Raw genomic sequence first — 19,972 nt, 5'->3', positions numbered from 1 at the left:
CCCAACTCATACCAAATTTGCAACCCATCGAAAGTCACACTCCAAAAATCCATATCACATCCGACCTAATTTTCTACAACCACTGGCACTGGCTGAAGAAAAAAAAAGTCACCCGTAAGCCATTGATCACACATAGCGCCCAACCCTTATTCATTCAATCAATATCTGCAAATCCCAAAGAAACCAACTCATACCCACCTACCCAGCTAGAGGACCTCCCTGTTTAGTTTCGCACCGCCACCAAACCGAGTCTTGATGCTCTTAGCCATTAATCTCACCACCGATTTAGTCCAAACTTCCGCTCTCCACCAAAGGATGAGGGCGATGTTGTTGATCAAAGAAAGAGACAAGAGAGAAAAAAAGAAAAAAAAAGAAAAAGGAAGAGAGAAAACTTAAAATGTTATGGGCGTTTTTTAACCCTTGAATTTTATGTGCTACGTGTCAGTCATCTAAATTAAAATGGGAGAAAACGGTTGAATTATAAAGAAAGGGGGGAGGAGCCAGTCCCATAAAAATCTGAAATAATTATTTATCCTCCAAAACCACAACTTTTATTTTGCAGCTAACGTGGCGTCGTGGTCTTAAATTACAAGAAGCACAAATACAATGGCAACCAAACCAAGTGGAGGTGTCTCTCACAGTCACAGTAACAGTAACTGAGATTCAAAACCCCAGCTTTCCTTTTTCACTCAATTTAGATTGGATGAAGGTGAAGAGCCAGTGAGCGATCGAATGTCGGTGGAGAGGTCATTTGAGGCATGGGAAGAGGTGCAGAGACACGGTCAAGACTTTGCGGACCGCTTAGCTCAGGGCTTCACCGGTTTGATCCAGTCCCACATCGCCCCTCCCTCCTTTCCATGGCCAAACCCTCATCATTCCAAGCTCTTCGACCTCGAATTCCCTACTCAGACAACTGATTTCCTCGACATCGGGAATAGGATCGGCCAGGCCGGAGCGGATTTCGGGGCCGGTTTGAATGGATTGCTCCAGCAGTTTTCCAGGAGGCTGCCTGTGCTCTTTCGGCAAGAGACCACAGCAGCAGCGGCAGCGGTAGATTTCAATTGTAGTAGTAGGCTTCGGAGCGATGTGGGTATCGTTACAGAACGGGATTTAGGGTTGTTGACGGAGCGGTTGAGGGATATGGGGTTTGTGGAGAATATTGATGGTGGTGGTGATGAGTTGGTGGATGATGATGAAGCAGGTGGTTTTAATCTAAGGTCTGCAGCACTTCTTGGTAGACCCCAGCCCCAGGTAAAAAAAAAAAAAAAAACCTAATTTATTCATCAATTTTTAACAATGGTTGTGTATTTATTTATTTGCTAGTGAAGGGTATTGGGTATGATGGGACTTGTGTAAGTTAGATAGATTAAAGCAGTTCTTAAGTAGATTTTGGCGAGGTGGTAAGTAGTTGATAATAAAGGACACAATACTATCAAATGTGTGGTGAATTAAATACTTTTTATTTTTGGTTAAGTAAGAATAATTTTATTGATACGAGACTACTTCATCTAAAAGACACAGCATAGCCTAAAGAATTATAACCGGAAAAATATTTACATACCTATACACTCTGTGAAAGATGGAACACAATTACTATCTGTGAGACCCGAAGTAAAAGACTACTCATAAAGAGAACTAATGAAGGATGCTAGCAATTGAGTTGACTTAAACACCATGTCTTCAAAAGTATGTTGATTTCTTTCCTTCCAAATAGTCCACAACAAACATAAAGGAACAAGATTCCATACATTTGAAGAAGAATTTGATCCTCCAATTTGCTACCCACTGACCTGCATAATTATTTAAAACCTTCTCTTGTAGTACCCATAGAATCAAACATCCTAAATACAAATTCCACAGTTCAGCTGCCACACTGCAATGTATCAATAGGTGGTCCACAGTCTCCCCACTACGTCGACACATACAATACCAACTCAATAGTGAATAGCCCCTCTTGATTAGATTATCACCAGTGAGAATCTTCCCCAAAGCTGCTGTCCAGATGAAGAAGGAAACTCTCCGAGGAGCCTTAACCTTCCATATGGCTTTCCAAGGGAAAGACATAGGTGGTGAACCCCGTAAAGTCTCACAAAAAGATTGCACAGTGAATTCCCCACTACTCTTACGCTTCCATCTCATGCAATCTTCCCACTCCCTAGAAGGAATATGGGATTCTAATAAATAAAAGAAAGCAGCCGGCCCATCATTCTCCCAATCATTAAAATTTCGGTTAAATCCCACACCCCACTTCCTTCTCCTCCCTTTCTTTTGTTGCAACAACAATGATTCCACAGAACATTTGAAGGAGTCATGGAAGATTAATATGCTATTACTCTGCAAATTCGCCTATTCAAGAATTATTTTATTGGGTCCTCGTGTGAAGTCCAATTGAAGTGAAAGTTGTGTCCTTTTAATGGTCTAAGTATGAGTCTTTTAGGGTTAAAACAATTTTTAATTTGGGTTTTAATTTTATTAGTTATGGTCAGTTTTATTTTGAGGGGCAAATCTTTAATTTTTGCAATTCTTGCAAATTAAGAGTATTTTGGTAATTTAGTTAAGTTTAGAATCTTGTCCAAGTTAGTATGTATTAGGTTTTACTAGTAGTTCTAATACTATTAGGAATCCTATTACAAGTACAAGTAAGAGTCTTTATATATATTGGGTTCAATGTATTCAAAGAAAGTAGAATGATTTTCATAATTTTTTTTTCCTTGTCATCTCACTTAGTGGACATACCCTTGAAATGCATTCACTGAGTATGTACTTTGTTCTCCTGCTTTCTTCTGTGTGTTTTTTTATGCTTCTTTTGTTGATTTCTTTTTCAACATGGGAGGCTCTGTTTTTTTCTTCGTTGAATCAAAAACATTTGAGTTTTCAGTTGAGGAAGGTGGTATGTTTTACCAGCTTTGTATTTATGAGAGAGGCAGAGATTCTTTAAGATCAATTTTTATGGGAAAAGGTAGTGCAAAGAGATTGCTGTTCAATGTGGAATAACTGATCTCTGGGCAGTCTCGTGGTCAGTTTGCGAAATCTTTTCGTGAGGGTGACAAATGTTTTATTCTTTAGTTGGGATCCAACACTTACGGCTCTTTCTTATTAATATCTGAACTCAATCATGGTCGTCATAAGGGTTCTATAGTGGTGCCAGAAGGGAAGTCGGGGAGTGGTTGGAGAGGTTTTGGTTTACATCTGAGAAAGGCGATAGACCCAGAGTCTCTAGCTCCCAAGCAAGCAATCATAGGTATTCCCAAAGGAGATGCCTCAATATCCTTTGCGTCGGTGGTGGCGAGGAAACGGAAAAACAACGGTGGTGGAGGAGATAAAGGGAAGAATAAAACTTCATTGGTTCAAAATACAAATCCTAGAGCTTTTAGTCGTAATAACCATGATACCTGCAAGGAAAGTATTCTAGGACAGAGGGAGCAACTTGGGGCGAAGATTTTGTCAAATTTCAGCCGTAATAACCGTGATACTTGCAAGGAAAGTATACTAGGACAGTAGGAGCAACTTGGGGCAAAGATTTTGTCAACAATAAATGGGATTGAAAGTAAAGGTATAAAATCTGAATTGACCTTGGATCTTTTTATGCTTATGGAGCGTGGGAAAGATGGGAGATGGGCTATAGTGTGGTCTGAGGTCAATGAAGTGGGCCCAAAAGTGGTGCAACCTATAAAGCCCACTGTTCATAATATTATTACCTCTAGCCCATTTAATACAGCCAAGCCCAAATCTGTTTGGAGGCCATGCCAAAGCCAAACTTTGGTAAACCCAGCCCATAGTCAGCGTTTTAAATCTGAACTCGTAGCCCAACCGATGTATGTGCTGGGGCCTCGAGTTCTGAAGCCGATGGAGAATCCGTTGGGTGAGAGTGAGTCTCGGGATCTGCCTCCAGTAGAGAGACAAGTGGGTGCGAGCTCAAGTGGCGATGGGATGATGCCGATGAGAGTTTTTGGTGATCCAGTGACTGGAAAAGAATTGGCGTCAAGGTGTAGCTCTGATATAGTTAATCTCGACTTCGGCTAGGCTGTTTTTTCTGGGTTCACGGGCTCCGGGGCCGAGGTAACTCATGGATTAGGTATTTGGGACTCTGGGTTCACCGGTGATATGGTGATTAGCTCGGCAATGGCAGTGATTGAGCCTTCGATTCTGAAAGAGGTGTCGCCGATCCTTTGTTGGCAACCATGGGTGGCTCAAAATAGATTTTCTCCTCTCTCAGACTTGGGTAATGGGATGGAAGCTGAGTTTGGGGAAGGGGAAGCTCATGAAGAAGAACGGAGTAGTCCTCTTGATGATACGACGCAACAGAGGTTAGTGGATTCTGTTGGGGAATTTCAGACAGATTTTGGGCTTCACCTTCTATCGTGGGAGACCTGTGGGGTGGATGATAGTGGTTGTGTCGGCGGAGAGAGATAATTGTGTTGGAATGTGAACCTTTGTCTCGGTGGGTACTTAATGATCTCAGTGAGGGTTTGTTGGTTCAGGATTCTATAGAGGGAACACAGGTGACAGAGTCTTGGCCACCTTTGAATTGGGTGTCACAGTTGATGAAAAATTTATGTGAAATGGTGGGTTTCCCTATTGTGAAACATAAATCTCAATGTTTGGCTCTTTTTTGCATTCTAGAACAGGAATGTCTCAAGGTGAATGATGATGGGGTGTCTAAGCAACCTGCAAACTCAGGGTCACGAGGTCTCAGGGAGCTTAAGGGGCTTATTTCTTATGTTAATTATGATGGTGTCTCTTCTCGGAGAAGGAGCAGAGCTTCTTTTATTGCTATGGGGGTTGTTAAAAGTTTTAAATGACTCTACGACTACTTTCTTGGAATGTAAGGGAGCTTAACAATCCTCGGAAGAGAGAGGTTTGTAAGAATCTTCTAAAAGAATGGAAGTGTGATATTGTATGTTTTTAAGAAACAAAATTATCTTCTATCGATGTTGCTTTTGTTTGGAGTTTATGGGGTAGTCCTTTCATTAATTGGGCTGTTTTGGATGCTGTGCAGACTTCGGGAGGGTTCTTGCTGATTTGGGATAAGAGGGTCTTTGAGAAGTTGGATGTCATTGTTGGACAGTTTTCTGTTAGTGTATTATTGAGAAAAGTGGTGGATGACTTTGTTTGGGCTTATACAGGTGTGTATGGCCCTAATGACAATGGACAATGGTCTACTTTGTGGGAGGAGTTATCACAGGTGCATGCCAGGTGGCCCATGGCATGGTGTCTAGTAGGTGATTTCAATATTATCAGGTACCCAAGTGAAAGGCTTGGCTGTGAGTCTTTTAGCCCTGCTATGTTTGCATTCTCGGATTTTATAGAGAATAATTCTTTAGTTGATTTACCTTTAGAGGGGGCCTCCTTCACTTGGTTTAGAGATTCTGGTCTTCCCTCTATGTCAAGAATTGACAGGGCTTTGGTTTCTCTTGATTGGGAGGAGCACTTTGAGAATGTATCCCAACGGGTGCTTCCTCGTGTTCTTTCAGACCACTACCTGCTTTTGTTGGAAGCTGGTGTTGTTCGACACAGTTGAAGTGCCTTTAGATTTGAAAATATGTGGTTGAAAGTTAAGGGTTTTGTTGATAGAGTTAAGCATTGGTGGGATGGGTACAGTTTTGCGGGCTCTCCTAGCTTCATTTTGGCACAAAAATTGAAGGCTTTGAAAGCAGATTTGAAAAAGTGGAACAAGGAGGAATTTGGTGATTTGGCTTTTAGAAAGAAGAACATGCTGACTGAGCTGATGGGTTTAGATGCGAGAGAGGAGTTGGTGGATCTTTCAAATGAGGAACAGATTTGTCGCCTTTAACTCAAAGGAGACATAGAACAGTTGGCTTCTCTTGAGGAGATTTCTTGGAGACAAAAGTCTCGGGCCTTGTATGTGAAGGAGGGCGATAGTAATACGCGATTCTTTCATAGATTAGCAAACTCACATAGAAATGCTAATCAAATTAAAAGGATTGAGGTGGATGGTGTTCTTTATGAGGATGAGTCAGATGTACGCTCTCAATTAGTCCTCTTTTACGAAGGGTTGTATAAGGAAACTGAGGTGGGGCGTCCTACTATGGATGGGTTAGATTTTGCTTGTATTGAAGAGGATGAGCGATTATCTTTAGAGAAGGAGTTCACGAAGGAGGAAGTCATCCAGGTATTAAGGGAGATGGAGGGTCACAAAGCCCTTGGTCCTGATAGTTTTGCCATGGCTTTTTTTCACAAATGTTGGAGTGTGGTGGAAAAGGATGTCATGGATTTTTTTGTTTACTTTCATCGGCACTTTGTGTTTGAATGGTCTATGAATGCTTCGTTTCTCACTTTAATTCCTAAGAAGTGCAATGCTGTTAACATTAAGGACTTTCGCCCCATCAATTTGGTGGGTAGTGTGTACAAGCTGCTGTCCAAGGTGTTGGCTAATAGGTTGAGGGTGGTTTTGGATAATCTCATCTCTGAGACTCAAAATTCGTTTGTTGGCGGAAGGTAGATTCTGGATTCAGTGCTTATAGCAAATGAATGCCTAGATAGCAGGTTGAAGAGCAGGATACTGGGTGTCGTATACAAGCTTGATATTGAAAAAGCTTAAGACCATGTGAACTGGGAGGCCTTGTTTTATTTGTTGGGCTGGATGGGTTTTGGGTTGAAATGGAGGGGGTGGATTAAGGCTTGTGTTACGTCTGTCCATTTTTTAGTCTTGGTTAATGGATCCCGTGAAGGTTTTTTTGGAAGCTCTCGGGGGTTGAGACAAGGGGTGTAATCTTATTCGGGGTTTTCAGGTGGGAGCTGTGAACTCTGTTGGTGTGCGTATTTCCCATCTGTTATTTGTTGACGACACTTTTATTTTGTGATGCCTCTAGGGAACAGTTGCTGTCCATAAAGTTGGTGTTGTCTTGTTTTCAGGCTTTTATGGGTTTGATGGTCAATGTCGGGAAAAGTGAGATTATACCTATTGGGGAGGTGAATAATCTAGATGCACTGGCTAATATTCTTCAATGTAGAGTGAGCAGTTTTCCTATGAAATATTTGGAGATGCTGTTGGGAACTTTTTTTTTTTTTTTTTTTTTTGATCCATAACGAAGAAAGTTACTTCTTTTAAGACTACTTTGATTTAAAATCCTATTTTAGAGAAAATGGAGAAGAAACTTTCTGGGTGGAAGCGTCTCTATTTATCTAAGGGTGGTAGGCTCATGTTACTAAAGAGTACTCTTTCAAGTCTCCCAACATACTTTTTATCTCTTTTTACTAATTTTAAAGTTGTGGCTGCTAGATGGGAAAGTATTCAGAGGAATTTTCTGTGGGGGTCTTCTGAGGGGAGTTTCAAGTATCCTTTGGTGGCTTGGGAAAATGTGTGTTTATCCGTTGAGATGGGTGGTTTTAGGATAAGAAGTGTGGTGCCATTTAATCAAGCTTTATTAGGGAAATAGTTGTGGAGATATGGTCATAAAGTTACTCATTTCTGGTGGAGAGTTATCTCCACAAAATATGGTGAGGGTCAAGGGGGGTGGAGTACTAAAGTCTGCATGAGGACTCATGGGTGTGGCCTATGGAGAAGCATTAGTGAAGGGTGGGAGAGATTTTCTAAGCATCTGTCTTTTGTAGTGGGTGAAGGCACTCGTATCCGCTTTTGGCATGATAGGTAGATTGATGATAATACTCTAAAAGATCTCAATCCTGAGCTCTATGTGTGTTTAGCGGTCAAGGATGCTTGCATCTCTGAGGTTTTGTGAATTCCAGGAGGGGGTACTATTAGAGTGTGGAATTTAAGGTTTTATAGAGCTTTTGAAGATTGGGAATTGGCTGCATTTTATTCTCTATTTCAGCTTATCCAAACTCGTATTCCTCGAGGTGATAGGAGATACTCTTTGCTGGCGGCTAAAAAGTGATGGTAAGTTTGACACCCGGTCTTACTACCATGCGATTTGGAGTGCTTCGAATTCTTTGTTTTCTTGGAAGGGTGTTTGGAAACCAAAGATTCCTAAGCGCGTGGCGTTCTTTTTATGGACAACTGTACATGGTCGGATCCTTACTTTGGATAATCTAATGATTAAGGGTCGCCCTTTGGCTAATTGGTGTTGTATGTGTTGCTGTGATGGGGAGTCGGTAGACCACCTTCTTCTTCATTGTCCTGTTACTCATTCCTTATGGACTTTTATGCTTCAGGCTTTTGGTATTCATTGGGTTATGCTAGGATCGGTGGTGGGTTTGTTATCTTGTTAGCATCAGTGGCTTGGAAAGCATAATTTGCACATTTGGAATTTGGTTCTAGGGTGCTTAATGTGGATTGTGGTTGAAACGAAATCGTCAATCTTTTGAGAACAATGAGAAGACATTGGATGAGTTAAAGGTTTTATGCTAACGCAGTCTTTTGGAGTGGTCTCGTTGTTGGGGTTTTACTGATTGTTCTTCTCTCTCTAAGTTTATGTCTTCCTTTAGTTTAGTTTCCTGATTACCCTCTCTTTGTTGCGTTGTTTGTTCTATTATTTCTTCTTGTTCATCATCATGAACATCTTTTACTTTTCATTTTTTTTTTCTCTTTAATATTAGATTTCTGATTACCTATCAAAAAAAAAAAAAAAATGAAGTGTTTTAAGCAATAGGCACATTGGCCTTTATTGTTTATTTCTCATTCTCTCCTCCTTTTTTCTTCTTTCTTTCTAAGGTTGCTATTCACACAGCCCCTAAACAACCCTAACTTCTCTCTAATTCTTCTTCTTTCCTAACTCAAACCGAACACAACTAAAGTAGACAAATCCCTAATTTGTCCTACATCAAATTGGTATCAGAGCAAAATCCTATCACATATCCTTTGCCAAAATCTTCTTCATCCACTTGATAAAACTCATCTAGGATCATGTTGATGCGCGAAGATGGTGATCTCGAAGAAGAAGTAAAAGATACATCTCTTCTTTCAGTTGTTAAGCATATTCGAGCTATGCCCAAGCAAGAGGATGATTGGAAGTGTACTTCAACATTTAGGACCATAGTGCGCTGTGAAATTGAAAGTCAAATGCATATTATTGATGGTAGCAAGATGAATTTTGTTTCTGAAGCTACTGTTGAAAGGTTGAAGCTACCAATAGAACCACATCCGAAACCATACAAGGTAGCATGGATAAATAACACCTTTATTCCGGTAATGAAACGATGCTTGGTTTCTATTTCTCGTAGGCAATATAATTCTATATAGTGTGATGTTATTCCTATGACTGTGACTCATATTTTATTTGGTCGCCCTTGGCTTTATGACTAAGATGTGTATGATATTGAAAAGGAAAATACGTATAAATTTATGTTCAATAATGTACAAATTGTGTTAAAGTCTATGAGTGCAGAACAACTAGAACATCTAAGGCAAAAACAAAAGGTCAAGCCTAAGGATGCTGCTGAAACTCCAAAAGAAAGACCTATAGTGCCACAAATTGTGTTAAAGTCTATGAGTGCAGAACAACTGGAACAACTAAGGCAAAAACAAAAGGTCAAGCCTAAGGATGCTGCTGAAACTCCATATCAAAGAGCTATAGTGCCACAAAAGGAAGTTGGAGAGCTGAAGCAAGATGAGAATAAGTTTGATCATAGGAAAGTTGACACCAAGGAAGATATTGGTGTTCTTGCAATGGAGATCACAAAGGAGCAAGGCGAGCATAAAATTGATCATGGAAAAGTGAAGATGAAGGAAGACATTGATGTTACTACCATAGATTAATTCAAGAAGGATTTCAAGTTGAATAGTCCTCTGGTTGTTGACTTTATCATTCCAAACGAATTTAATGATATGATGGGAAAGAAAGATTTTTTATTCTTGATACTTCCAAAGGTGATTGAAGAGTTGGTGCAAGTTTGAAGTTTGGAGGATCTTATACTTTAACACTTTAAAACTCTAGATTGAGTTTCTTCCAACCAGAGGAGTGTGATGGAGTCATGGAAGATTAATATGCTATTACTTTGCAAACTTATTCCAAAATTATTTTATTGGGTCCTTGTGTGAAGTCCAATTGAAGTGAAGTCGTGCATTTTTAATGGTCTAAATATGAGCCTTTTAGGGTTAAAACAATTTTTAATTTGGGATTTTATCTTATTAGTTATGGTCAGTTTATATTAAGGGGCAAATATGTAATTTCTGCAATTCCTGCGAACTAAGGGTATTTTGCAGGAGTTGCAGAAATTACAGATTTTCCCCTCAATATAAAACTGACCATAACTAATAAAATAAAAACCCAAAGTAAAAACTGTTTTAACCCTAAAAGACTCATACTTGGACTATTAAAAGGGCATGACTTTCACTTCAATTAGACTTCACACGAGGACCCAATAAATAATTCTTGAATAGGTGAATTTGCAAAGTAATAGCATGTTGATCTTCCATGACTTCATCAGAGCTTGTGGAAGAATATAAAACGAGGTTGCCCCAATTTTTCGCACCCCTTTTAGTTTGAAATTGGGGATGGATCTAGAGTGAAGTTTTGGCGGGATGTATGGTGTAGGGAGAGGCTTCTTCAGATGTGTTTTTAGGAGTTATTCTAAATCAGCTGGGACAAGGATGCTTGTGGCAGAACTTATTCAGTTCACCAATGGGGCGATCTTCATTGGGATTTTAATTTCATAAGAGGTGTACAGGATTGGGAATTGGATCATTGTTGAATTTTATGGATTTTATTTATGGTGTTCCTGTGAGGGGAAGTGGGTAGGATAAGATGTGCTATAAGCCTATAAACCAGCTAAGAGAAAGGGTTTTGAGGTTAGTGACTATTACCAGGTCTTGACTCATTAGGGATTAGTCTTTCCCATGGAAAAGCATTTGGAAATTAAAGATTCCCTCTTGAGTTGCTTTCTTTGCCTGGATTGCAACCCTAGGGAAACTTTTGACGATTGATAACTTATATAGAAGAAAATTTTGGATTGGTGTTATATGTGCAAATGTAATGGGGAAACAATAGACCATCTCTTACTTCGTTGCCCCATTGCTTCTGATTTGTGGTTTATAGTGTTTGGTTTGTTTGGAGTCTATTGGGTGAAGAATTTGGGAGTAGTTGAATTTTTTAAATAGTGAAGCTCTTTAAAGCCAAGGTAAAGATGGATGTGCTGTGAAGGAGCGATTTCACTTATATTGTAGGTGTACAATAGTGATGCAAACACAGGAATGAGGGGTTTAGAGTTTGGATATGATTCTTGGGTTCCTAGCTAGTTTATTAGGTTTATAGTGGATAGTTTGTATATTGATCAAAGTGGAACCTATTATGGCATTGGCTGTAGTCTTTTGAGTTTAGCGTTTGATTAATGGTGCTTTGAGTGTTTCATTGCTTGAGCTATGTTTTGAGTAGTGTCATCTTCTACTGCTTGAATTCTCTCTCTCTCTCTCTCTCTCTCTCTCTCTCTCTCTCTCTCTCTCTCTATATATATATATATATATCATTTTCTTAACTTCTGTCCGATTATAAAGTGATTGCTATTTTGAACTGTATCCATACCGGAGTTGATTGACTCTTTGTTTGATATTTTATACTCCAATTTTCAAGCAGTAAAAGTTCTGACAGAATGAAGTGGACAATGACTGGTGATGTTCGATGTGATGTTAGTTCATATTATGAGGCTTTAAGAGGTGCAAGGGAAGTGATGATTCCTTGGAAAAGTAGTATTTGGTGCACCAATGGTCCAAAAAGGGTACTTAGGGTAGCTTTCTTTTTGCGGACAGCATTTTGGGGAAAGATTCTAATCGGTGACAATCTTATAAACAGAGGAATTAGTCTAGTAGTGGTGAGCTTTTGATTTTTTTTTTTTTTTGATTTTTTTTGCATTGTTATATTGCTTATGAAATGTGGATCTCTACCTTTTTAGTTTTTGGAGCACAAATGGTATTGCCCAAGGGTGCATTAGAACTACTTTATGGATGGAGGGATTAATTTGGGAAATATTCTTACGTGGAATTTGGCTCCTTTATTCCTTTTGTTGATTTTGTGGAAGGAAAGGAACTAGTTGTGCGGATGCCTCATTATTCAGCTTTTAAAATCATCTTTCCTAAGAACTTTGTTTGAATGGTCTTTTGTTTTGGGTCAAATGAGATAAATTTCATCATAGACTTAAATTAATTCTCTTTCATTTAGATTGTGCCTGTCACCTTATTGTATTTCTTCAGGACTATGATGTGTGCTCTTTGTGTATGTGAGTTAGTTCCATTTTTCAATAAACTAGTATCCATACATTGAACTATTCAAACAGATATAGACTTTAGCTAGCATATTGTTTCCATACCTAAAATTTGCACGAAGATTGTTTTGGGTCCTTAAACTTTAAAAAGTTCATTTCTCCTCCCTAAACTATTGAAATCGTTACACTTTCTTTTCAAATAGCCTTTTTTTTCCCCCCAATAGTTTACGGGTGAAAATATGGATGAAAAAGTACTTCTTTGAATAGTTTAGGGATTAAAAAAGATCTTTTTAAAGTTCAAGGACAGAAAGTGCAGCGTTTTCAGTAGTTAGGGACAAAAACCAACTCTGTAAATTTTAGGGATGGAAATCAAAATTTATGCAAACAATAGGGATGAAACCAATATTTTAGCCTATATTTTAGGTTTTCTTGAAACTCCTTTTTTTACAGTAAACAGTCCCTGTTAGACTATCAATTAATCTGTTGCTGACTCTAATTCATGCCCAGTAGTAGCGCTCAAAAAATGGAGCTTTAAGTACTTTCCCTATGGAACAAGATAATAGGATATGCCTGCAAAAGAGTAAGAGAACTTGAATGTCACAAAAGGATTTTTTGACCACTGGTAAACTGAATAGAAGTCTATTCAATTATTCTTTCTTTCTTTCTTTCTGTTTTTCCCCTCATGAAAATCTTGTCATTAGGATATTATCTTTTAGATAAGCGTGTAACTACCTTTTTAATCATAGTTGACTAATTGTCTACAAGAATTCAAGTTTTCTGTCCACTTAATTGCATTCTAGTGCTTTGTTTTTTTTAGAATCTTTGTTTTCATGTGTAGTTGCATGGGGAGTGTTTCTCATGGCATAATAATTCAATACTTTTTTCTACTAGATTTAGTCAAGTGATGTATCCTAGATAATAGGAAGGATGTTTAAAATAATCCTGATCATTTCAATTGCTGGAGAACTGAGCATCAAAATTCCATTTACATCTTAAACACCTTGTAGAGATTTTTATGACCATCCTGCATGCCTTTTGTTTTGTCTTGTCTATGAAGGCAACCACTTCCATTCTCAAAAATTTGTTTAGTTGTCACAGAAGTCTCATTTGTGAACTCTTTTTCCAGGTTTAAATGGTGGGACGGTTGCATGTAAATTTCTTTTATTTAATGTCCCTTGTTTTGTTTTTAATTATATATTTTGTGAACAGTTCATCTTTACTTGATGCAGGGGATCATAAATATTACATCAACTTACGATAGTAGAACACGTGACGTAGAAAGTTCTTTGGTTGCAAGAGGAGATTTATGGAGACTGGAGTCATCGCACGGCAGTTCTTCATCTGGAAACGACAATTCTTCTCTCTTCCTTGTCCAGCTTGGACCAGTACTCTTTGTTCGTGATACGACGCTTCTTTTGCCAGTCCATTTGTCAAAGCAACATTTGCTTTGGTATGGCTATGATAGAAAGGTATGATCAACTTTGGTTTTCCTACATCAGTTTGTTATATTCAACTCACTTCACAAAGCATAACTAAAAAAGATTAACTGCATCAGAAGGTGTGTCTGTGTGAGAGAGAGAGAGAGAGAGAGAGAGGGAGAAGTCTGAACATCTGAGGCAGGGTAGAGGATAGGCTAATGTGCTTCGCTTGTGTGTTGCTGATATTTCTATAATACCTACCTACTATAGAGCTGCCTTTGTTTTTCTTGGATAGAGCTGAAAAATCTACGTTTCTGATAGCATCATTTGCCAAATCTCAAGTTTCACTTCTTTGATGGAGTTTTTACCCTCTCATATTCTTCTTTGATAGAGTTTTTAGGCTCTTTAATCTTTATACTTCTATACTCACTGTATACACTTTATGATTTTTAATAAATTGCAATTACCTGTCAGGAAAAAAAAAAAAAAAAACTTTAGATTCCCTTTCTTCTATTTTATCTTCTTGTTTTCTTAAACCCTGTGAACGTTTTTTTCCCCTTAAGTTTTAGCAAAAGTCAACTACTTATCAAATCATTTAACTAAAAACTGCCAATGGCCTTCAGAGCAAATTGCACCTCCAAGTATGGGGTAGTGGGTAAGATCAATACTTTAGTAGATTTAATGGTGCTGGGGTGTAGGGGAGGTAAGTGTATATTTCGAATGTAAGGGAGGTCTGTGTACAATCTAAAATTAGGAGGGAGGGCACTGTAAATTGAGTAAGCCTTACAGTGCATTTTATAATACTGACTTGGCAGTGCATAATGTTGAAGCTACCTTATCAGCAAGAACTCAAGTATTAATACCATTTGTGATAATGGTTGATTCAGTGGCTTCCTTTTTCCTTTTTGTATTTATTTATTTAAATTATTGGGGAGTTAATCACCCAGTGGGTTGTGAACCAACTGCCTCACCCTGCCATCTGAGCTAGAGCTCATTCTCTGTTTCCTTTTCTATTAATATTAATAGTTATTTCCTTCTATTCATTACTCAGTATTGTTGCAATTTAATTTTTTGTATTTAGATGCTTCTCCAGATTTTCCCTCCTTTGTGTTGTACTAATTTGCTCATCTGTTCATTTTTCAGAATGGGATGCACTCACTTTGTCCAGCTGTGTGGTCAAAGCATAGAAGGTGGCTGTTAATGTCTATGCTCTGCCTCAATCCATTAGCTTGTGTAAGTTTACAACTTCTAACATTGTAATCAATATGTTTGGTGTAATTTTCTTGTTGATGACTCCTTTGCAGGGCTAGGTTTTGGACGGTCTTACTGATATTAACTTAAGTTGAACAAAAATATATGTTCAAGTTCATTTATAATTTTTTATTTTTTTGGATAAGTATACTTCATTGATAGAAAAAACAAGTACAAGAAAAACCAAGCACACAAGACATGTACTAAGGGAAGCAGGAGACAAACAAAACTAATAAGTATAAACACTACATCTATTGAGGAAATCGGACAAAGAATTGAAAGAGAGAGTGCCCGATGCATTTGTCCACCCGAACAAAGTCTGGAAGAAGGAAGCCTTCAAGTCTTGAATCGACCTTTTGGTTCCTTCAAAGATCCTAGTATTCCTCTCACTCCAAATACTCCACATCAAAGAAGTATAAAAACTACATCTATCGAGCAAATCAGACAAAGAATTGAAAGATAGAACACCAGACACATTTGTCCACCCAAACAAAGTCTGGAAGAAGGAAGCCTTCAAGTCTTGAATTGATCTTTCAGTTCCTTCAAAGATTCGAGTATTCCTCTCCCTCCAAATACTCCATATCAATCAGTGAGGGACCATGTTCCAAATCACCCCATTTCTACGTTTGCTAAACTTGCCTGGCCAGCTAGCTAGAAGCTCCACTACATCCTTGGGCATAACCCAAAATACCCCGAAAAATGTAAACACCATACTCCACTATCCTCTGGTTATTGGGCAATGCAAGAGTAAATGAGTAAATGAGTAGTATTCTCCTCTTCACATACAGCACCAGTCAATAACAACGAGGCTTTGTCAAATTGTTGTTAGTCAAAATTCTACCCAACGCAACTGTCCACACAAAGAAGTTAGTCTTTGAAAGCACTTTGGAACTCCACAGTCTTCCAAGGAAACGACAATTGGGAAGGGGATTGCGAAACCAAGTTCATTTAAAATTGATGCGTCATTTTCATTTGTAGGACTTTGATGGTCCTGCACTCCTGCACTCTGGCTTACCTTGCATAAATGAATTTGATAGTTACAATCAAGAAAATTAGTCTTTTGCTTTGCATGATTGGAATTAAGATCTGTATTTATCCTTTTTTCTTTGAATACAATTTTTTACCTATACCAAAAGAGAAAAAAGAAAAAAAGAGAAAAAAGAAAAAAGAGAAAAAAGGAGATTGAACTCAAGAACCAACTCAACCTTACCCTACTATGTAGCACCTGAGCAAATCCAGGGGCTAGAATAAGAGATATTATTACTGGATTTAAGAATCAAATTAATAAGTGGTTTGATGTAACAATAGAAAAGAAAATATGTATGAGCACTTATTAACTGATCATTGTTAATCCTAAATTTCTGTAGTTATATGCAAATATTCCAAAAAATAAACTAGAAAAGTGAGCAGAGAAACTCTTTTTATGCGATATGCAATCACGTGGATAGTACACTAGGTAATGTTATTGAAGTTTATATAGTAAGCTTCACTATTTTGAAATAAAATTCACCAAAAATGATTTCTAAGATCCACTAACACTTTCAAGTCCCGTTTATTGATTGACTAACTGAAGGAATGAATAAATTGTCTCATTTTGTTCAAAAATCAATTTCTGCCATCCTTTTCTTTTGAAGTTTAGCTGCCCTGAGTGGGTGAATGTTAGGAACACATGGGTAGAACTCACCTTTGAAATCTGGCTTGCAAGAAGAGGGTGCCCAAGAGCTTATGAACATATAGTTAAACTTACACTTAATTCATGTGAGACATTAGGATCATAACATATCATCATGCTCCACAGTCGACGTCCACGATGACACACTCTAGTGACACTGACCCGATGGTTGCCATTTCTCTTTTTTGGCAGCTTCACTCACCTATCAGTTATTTTAATCTAGCCTCTAGGTCACCCCCTCAGAATCCGACCACAAAGCCGCACCTCATTTGATCCTATACTTAATTAGTTACGTCCGATTACTCGACGTAGTGGTTGGCTCTGATTCCAAATGTTGTGAACAGGTGAGTTTGAAAAGAATTAGTTATATTCAAAGGCAACAACCCTCCAAGAAATTAATAGACGAGAAGAGAATAGTTTAAATGGAAAATATCTGCTGAAGCCGTAGCTTAAATACAACCATGACTAATTCAAATACGAAATAATAACTCCTAAGGCTAACATCAAGACATTGTATTCCCTTCCCCTTGAAGACATAGCATAACAGTGTAGCAGTAATTCTCATAATAAATATGAAGATATGTGTAGAGTTGAAGCATCATATCTCATTGTTAGCTTCTTGGGTTGAAGTTTCTAATGCAACTATGTTCTTCTCTCTCTCTCTCTCTCTCTCTCTACCCCTAGTCATTTGTAGATCTACAGTTTCCAAATGGTCAGTTGACCTATGTATCAGGTGAGGGGCTCACAACAAGTGCTTTTCTACCTCTCTGTGGGGGCCTTCTACAAGCTCAGGGTCAATATCCAGGTGAAATGAGATTCAGCTTCTCCTGCAAGGTGAGAATGTAAATTTGTAATAGGTTATCAAAAATAGTCTTAGCGAGATTCTGTTCTCATTTAATATAAAATGGATTCTGATACCATTTGTTAATTAATCCAATTTGCCTACATGTATGGGACCTGATATTTACCTATAAAAAAAAAAGAGATTTACTTACTGATTATTTTTGTGTTCAGAATAAGTGGGGAACTCGCGTCACACCAATGGTACAATGGCCTGACAAGTCATTTACGCTTGGTCTTGCACAAGCCCTGGCATGGCAGAGATCTGGTCTCATGGTGAGGCCAACTTTCCAATTCAGGTTGGTTTATGTGCTTTGCCAATTTAATTGAGGGTAGAATAGGTAATTTATTATTGTGATTTATAGTCTGAAGGTTACCTTTCATGCTATTTTATTTTCAACTGTTCAACAGTAACTATTTTGTTTATTTTTCTTCTAGTGAACTGTATTTCCATTTAATATGTTACCTAGGTTTATTGTTCCTAACCCTTTTGGGTATCCCAAGTCACATAAATACTGTTATCAAGAAAATCCTAAATAAAAATGAGAGCCATTTTCCATTTAATAATGAGATCCATTTTCCAAACACTCTTCCAGAAAGTGACGTTAATATGCAATTGTATGCAATAAAAACAATCAACGTTTTTATTCCAAGCTACATGACCACTTTAAATCAGCCATGTTATTGTTTCCTGTTGTACACCCCTTTTATGCTTTAGATCAGATTACACATTTCTCTTTTCCATTTGGGTTTGTTCACTACACACTGATTATATATGTGGTCAGTTTTAGCAAAATCAATTAGAAGTATGCTTTGCTTCTAATTGTATCTGAATCTTCAAATTGTATTGCACTTGGCATTGACATGTTTCTTATCAAATTTCACAATGGTCAGTTTATGCCCCACTTTTGGTGGAAGCAATCCTGGGTTGCGGGCAGAGCTTATTCATTCAGTGAAGGAGCAACTGAGTCTGATATTGGGATGTGCATTTGTGACCCATCCTTCTGCCTTTGCATCTATATCTGTAAGTCATTGCGTTCATGGTAGTTTTCAGTCCATGTCAGTCAAGGGAATAGATTCTCACGTACCATTGCAAAAACTAAAACACTTGCCCACCTATGCTTTTCTGAAGTTTCACTTATTAGATTTAAATAGTATTTGTATAGAATAATTTGACAAAATGAATTTAGTGTACACAAATTACTTATTAAAAAAATTTAATGTACAAAATTTATTGACATGCAAAGTGATGGACTAGTAATTAAAGCTGTGAGCTGTTTCTTGACAATAACATTGAAGTATGTACAAATAAGAATATAAGATCTTAGATGATTGGATTCAGGCTTTAGGATGTTTATATTGCAACTCTTTTCTAGATTTTATAAATATCCTATGTAACTTGCTGTAAGGATGTATTATAATCAACCTTTGTACATTCTTTCTTTATGAATGAAAAGTGAAAACTTTTACTTATTAGAGAGGAAAAAAAAAAAAAAAAAACAGAAGAAGAAAGATCTTATAAATATTCCGTAATCACCAATGAGATGTAATTATTTTTGTTAAAATATGTTGAGTTAGAAGCTTTTCTTTCCTTTGCTTTGCACTGTTCTTGGAACTTGCTTACCTTGTAAACCTCATTTCCAATTCTTCTACTACATATTTGTATTAAATATATACTTAATTAAATAATAAGTGTATTTTTATTGAATATATGTTCAAGTTGCTGGTTCAGGTTCCTTTTCTTTCAACTCTACTATTGATTTTTTATTTCTCCAGTCAACTTACTCGTAGAAGATAACACACACACACACACTCTCACCCACACACACACGCAGACACTTTTTTTAGCTACCTAAATATGGGGAGGGGGCCTGGTGGGCTTCAATTCCAATGCCTGCACACCCCTAGAGGTGTTGGAACCACTGGGGGATCCCTTGAACCCTGCATATATATAGATATCATCATATGTTTTAATTAATTTGGAATGCTTCTTGTTAAGGTGATAACAACTGTTCTTACATGGTAATTTTTGTGCATATATCATAAAAAAACTATATAAAATTATTGACTAAATTCAAGTTCTTTTTAAGATGGCCTGTTAGCCTTTACCATGTTAACCTTATAAAAGTTGAACCTTTACTGAGTTATGATGTTCTTGTATTGTTTCTCATTATTCAGTATTTTCTAATTTTCTATTTTCCCCTCTTGTTGCAAATGTCCCACGCAGCTTGGCAGGTCAAAGTGGAATGGGAACGTTGGGAATTCTGGGATAGTAGTGAGAGTTGATACTCCTCTTTCCAGTGTTGGTCGACCTTCCTTCTCTGTTCAGATAAATTGTGGTATTGAATTTTAGTTAATTAATTCCACATAGTTTGCAACTGAAGTGTATATAGTCTTAAGCTTTGTAAAACATACAATACCACATGTGAATATTTGAACTTTGTTTATGTCAATTACACTGATTTCATATTTTTTCTTTGTAATTTGAATTTTTGGGGTCTTTTTCTAGATTATTTGGGGCTGTTGTTTTGGAAAAAATTTGGGTCGTGATTTTGGTCTTTCCAGATGTAGAAACGGGGGGTTCCCTTTACTGTGATAACTTCTTATTTTTTACTTTCCAAAAGTAAGGATTAGAGGTAAAATATTGGGTGCGTAATTACATGTAACTTACAAG

The 19,972-nt window shown here is 37.7% G+C and overlaps 1 protein-coding gene across 2 annotated transcripts; it reads left to right on the top strand.

Moving 5' to 3' along the window:
- Positions 1–558: 558 nt before the first annotated feature.
- Positions 559–19,765, top strand: LOC142640445 (uncharacterized). 2 transcript variants are annotated; one of them, XM_075814544.1, is made up of 7 exons: positions 559–1,251; positions 13,347–13,586; positions 14,679–14,768; positions 17,143–17,292; positions 17,473–17,597; positions 18,193–18,322; positions 19,526–19,765. In XM_075814544.1, the coding sequence occupies exons 1-7, from the start codon at positions 733–735 to the stop codon at positions 19,649–19,651; spliced, it is 1,380 nt and encodes a 459-aa protein (XP_075670659.1). In that variant the 5' UTR covers positions 559–732; the 3' UTR covers positions 19,652–19,765. The 2 variants fall into 2 exon arrangements, with proteins under 2 accessions (XP_075670659.1, XP_075670660.1); XM_075814545.1 differs by lacking the exon at positions 18,193–18,322.
- Positions 19,766–19,972: the final 207 nt, after the last annotated feature.

This window comes from Castanea sativa, chromosome 6, assembly GCF_040712315.1.
Source record: "Castanea sativa cultivar Marrone di Chiusa Pesio chromosome 6, ASM4071231v1".
Lineage (NCBI taxonomy): Eukaryota > Viridiplantae > Streptophyta > Magnoliopsida > Fagales > Fagaceae > Castanea > Castanea sativa.
The sequence above is the reverse complement of the archived record's forward strand: the minus strand, read 5'-3'. Positions and strand labels throughout refer to the sequence as shown.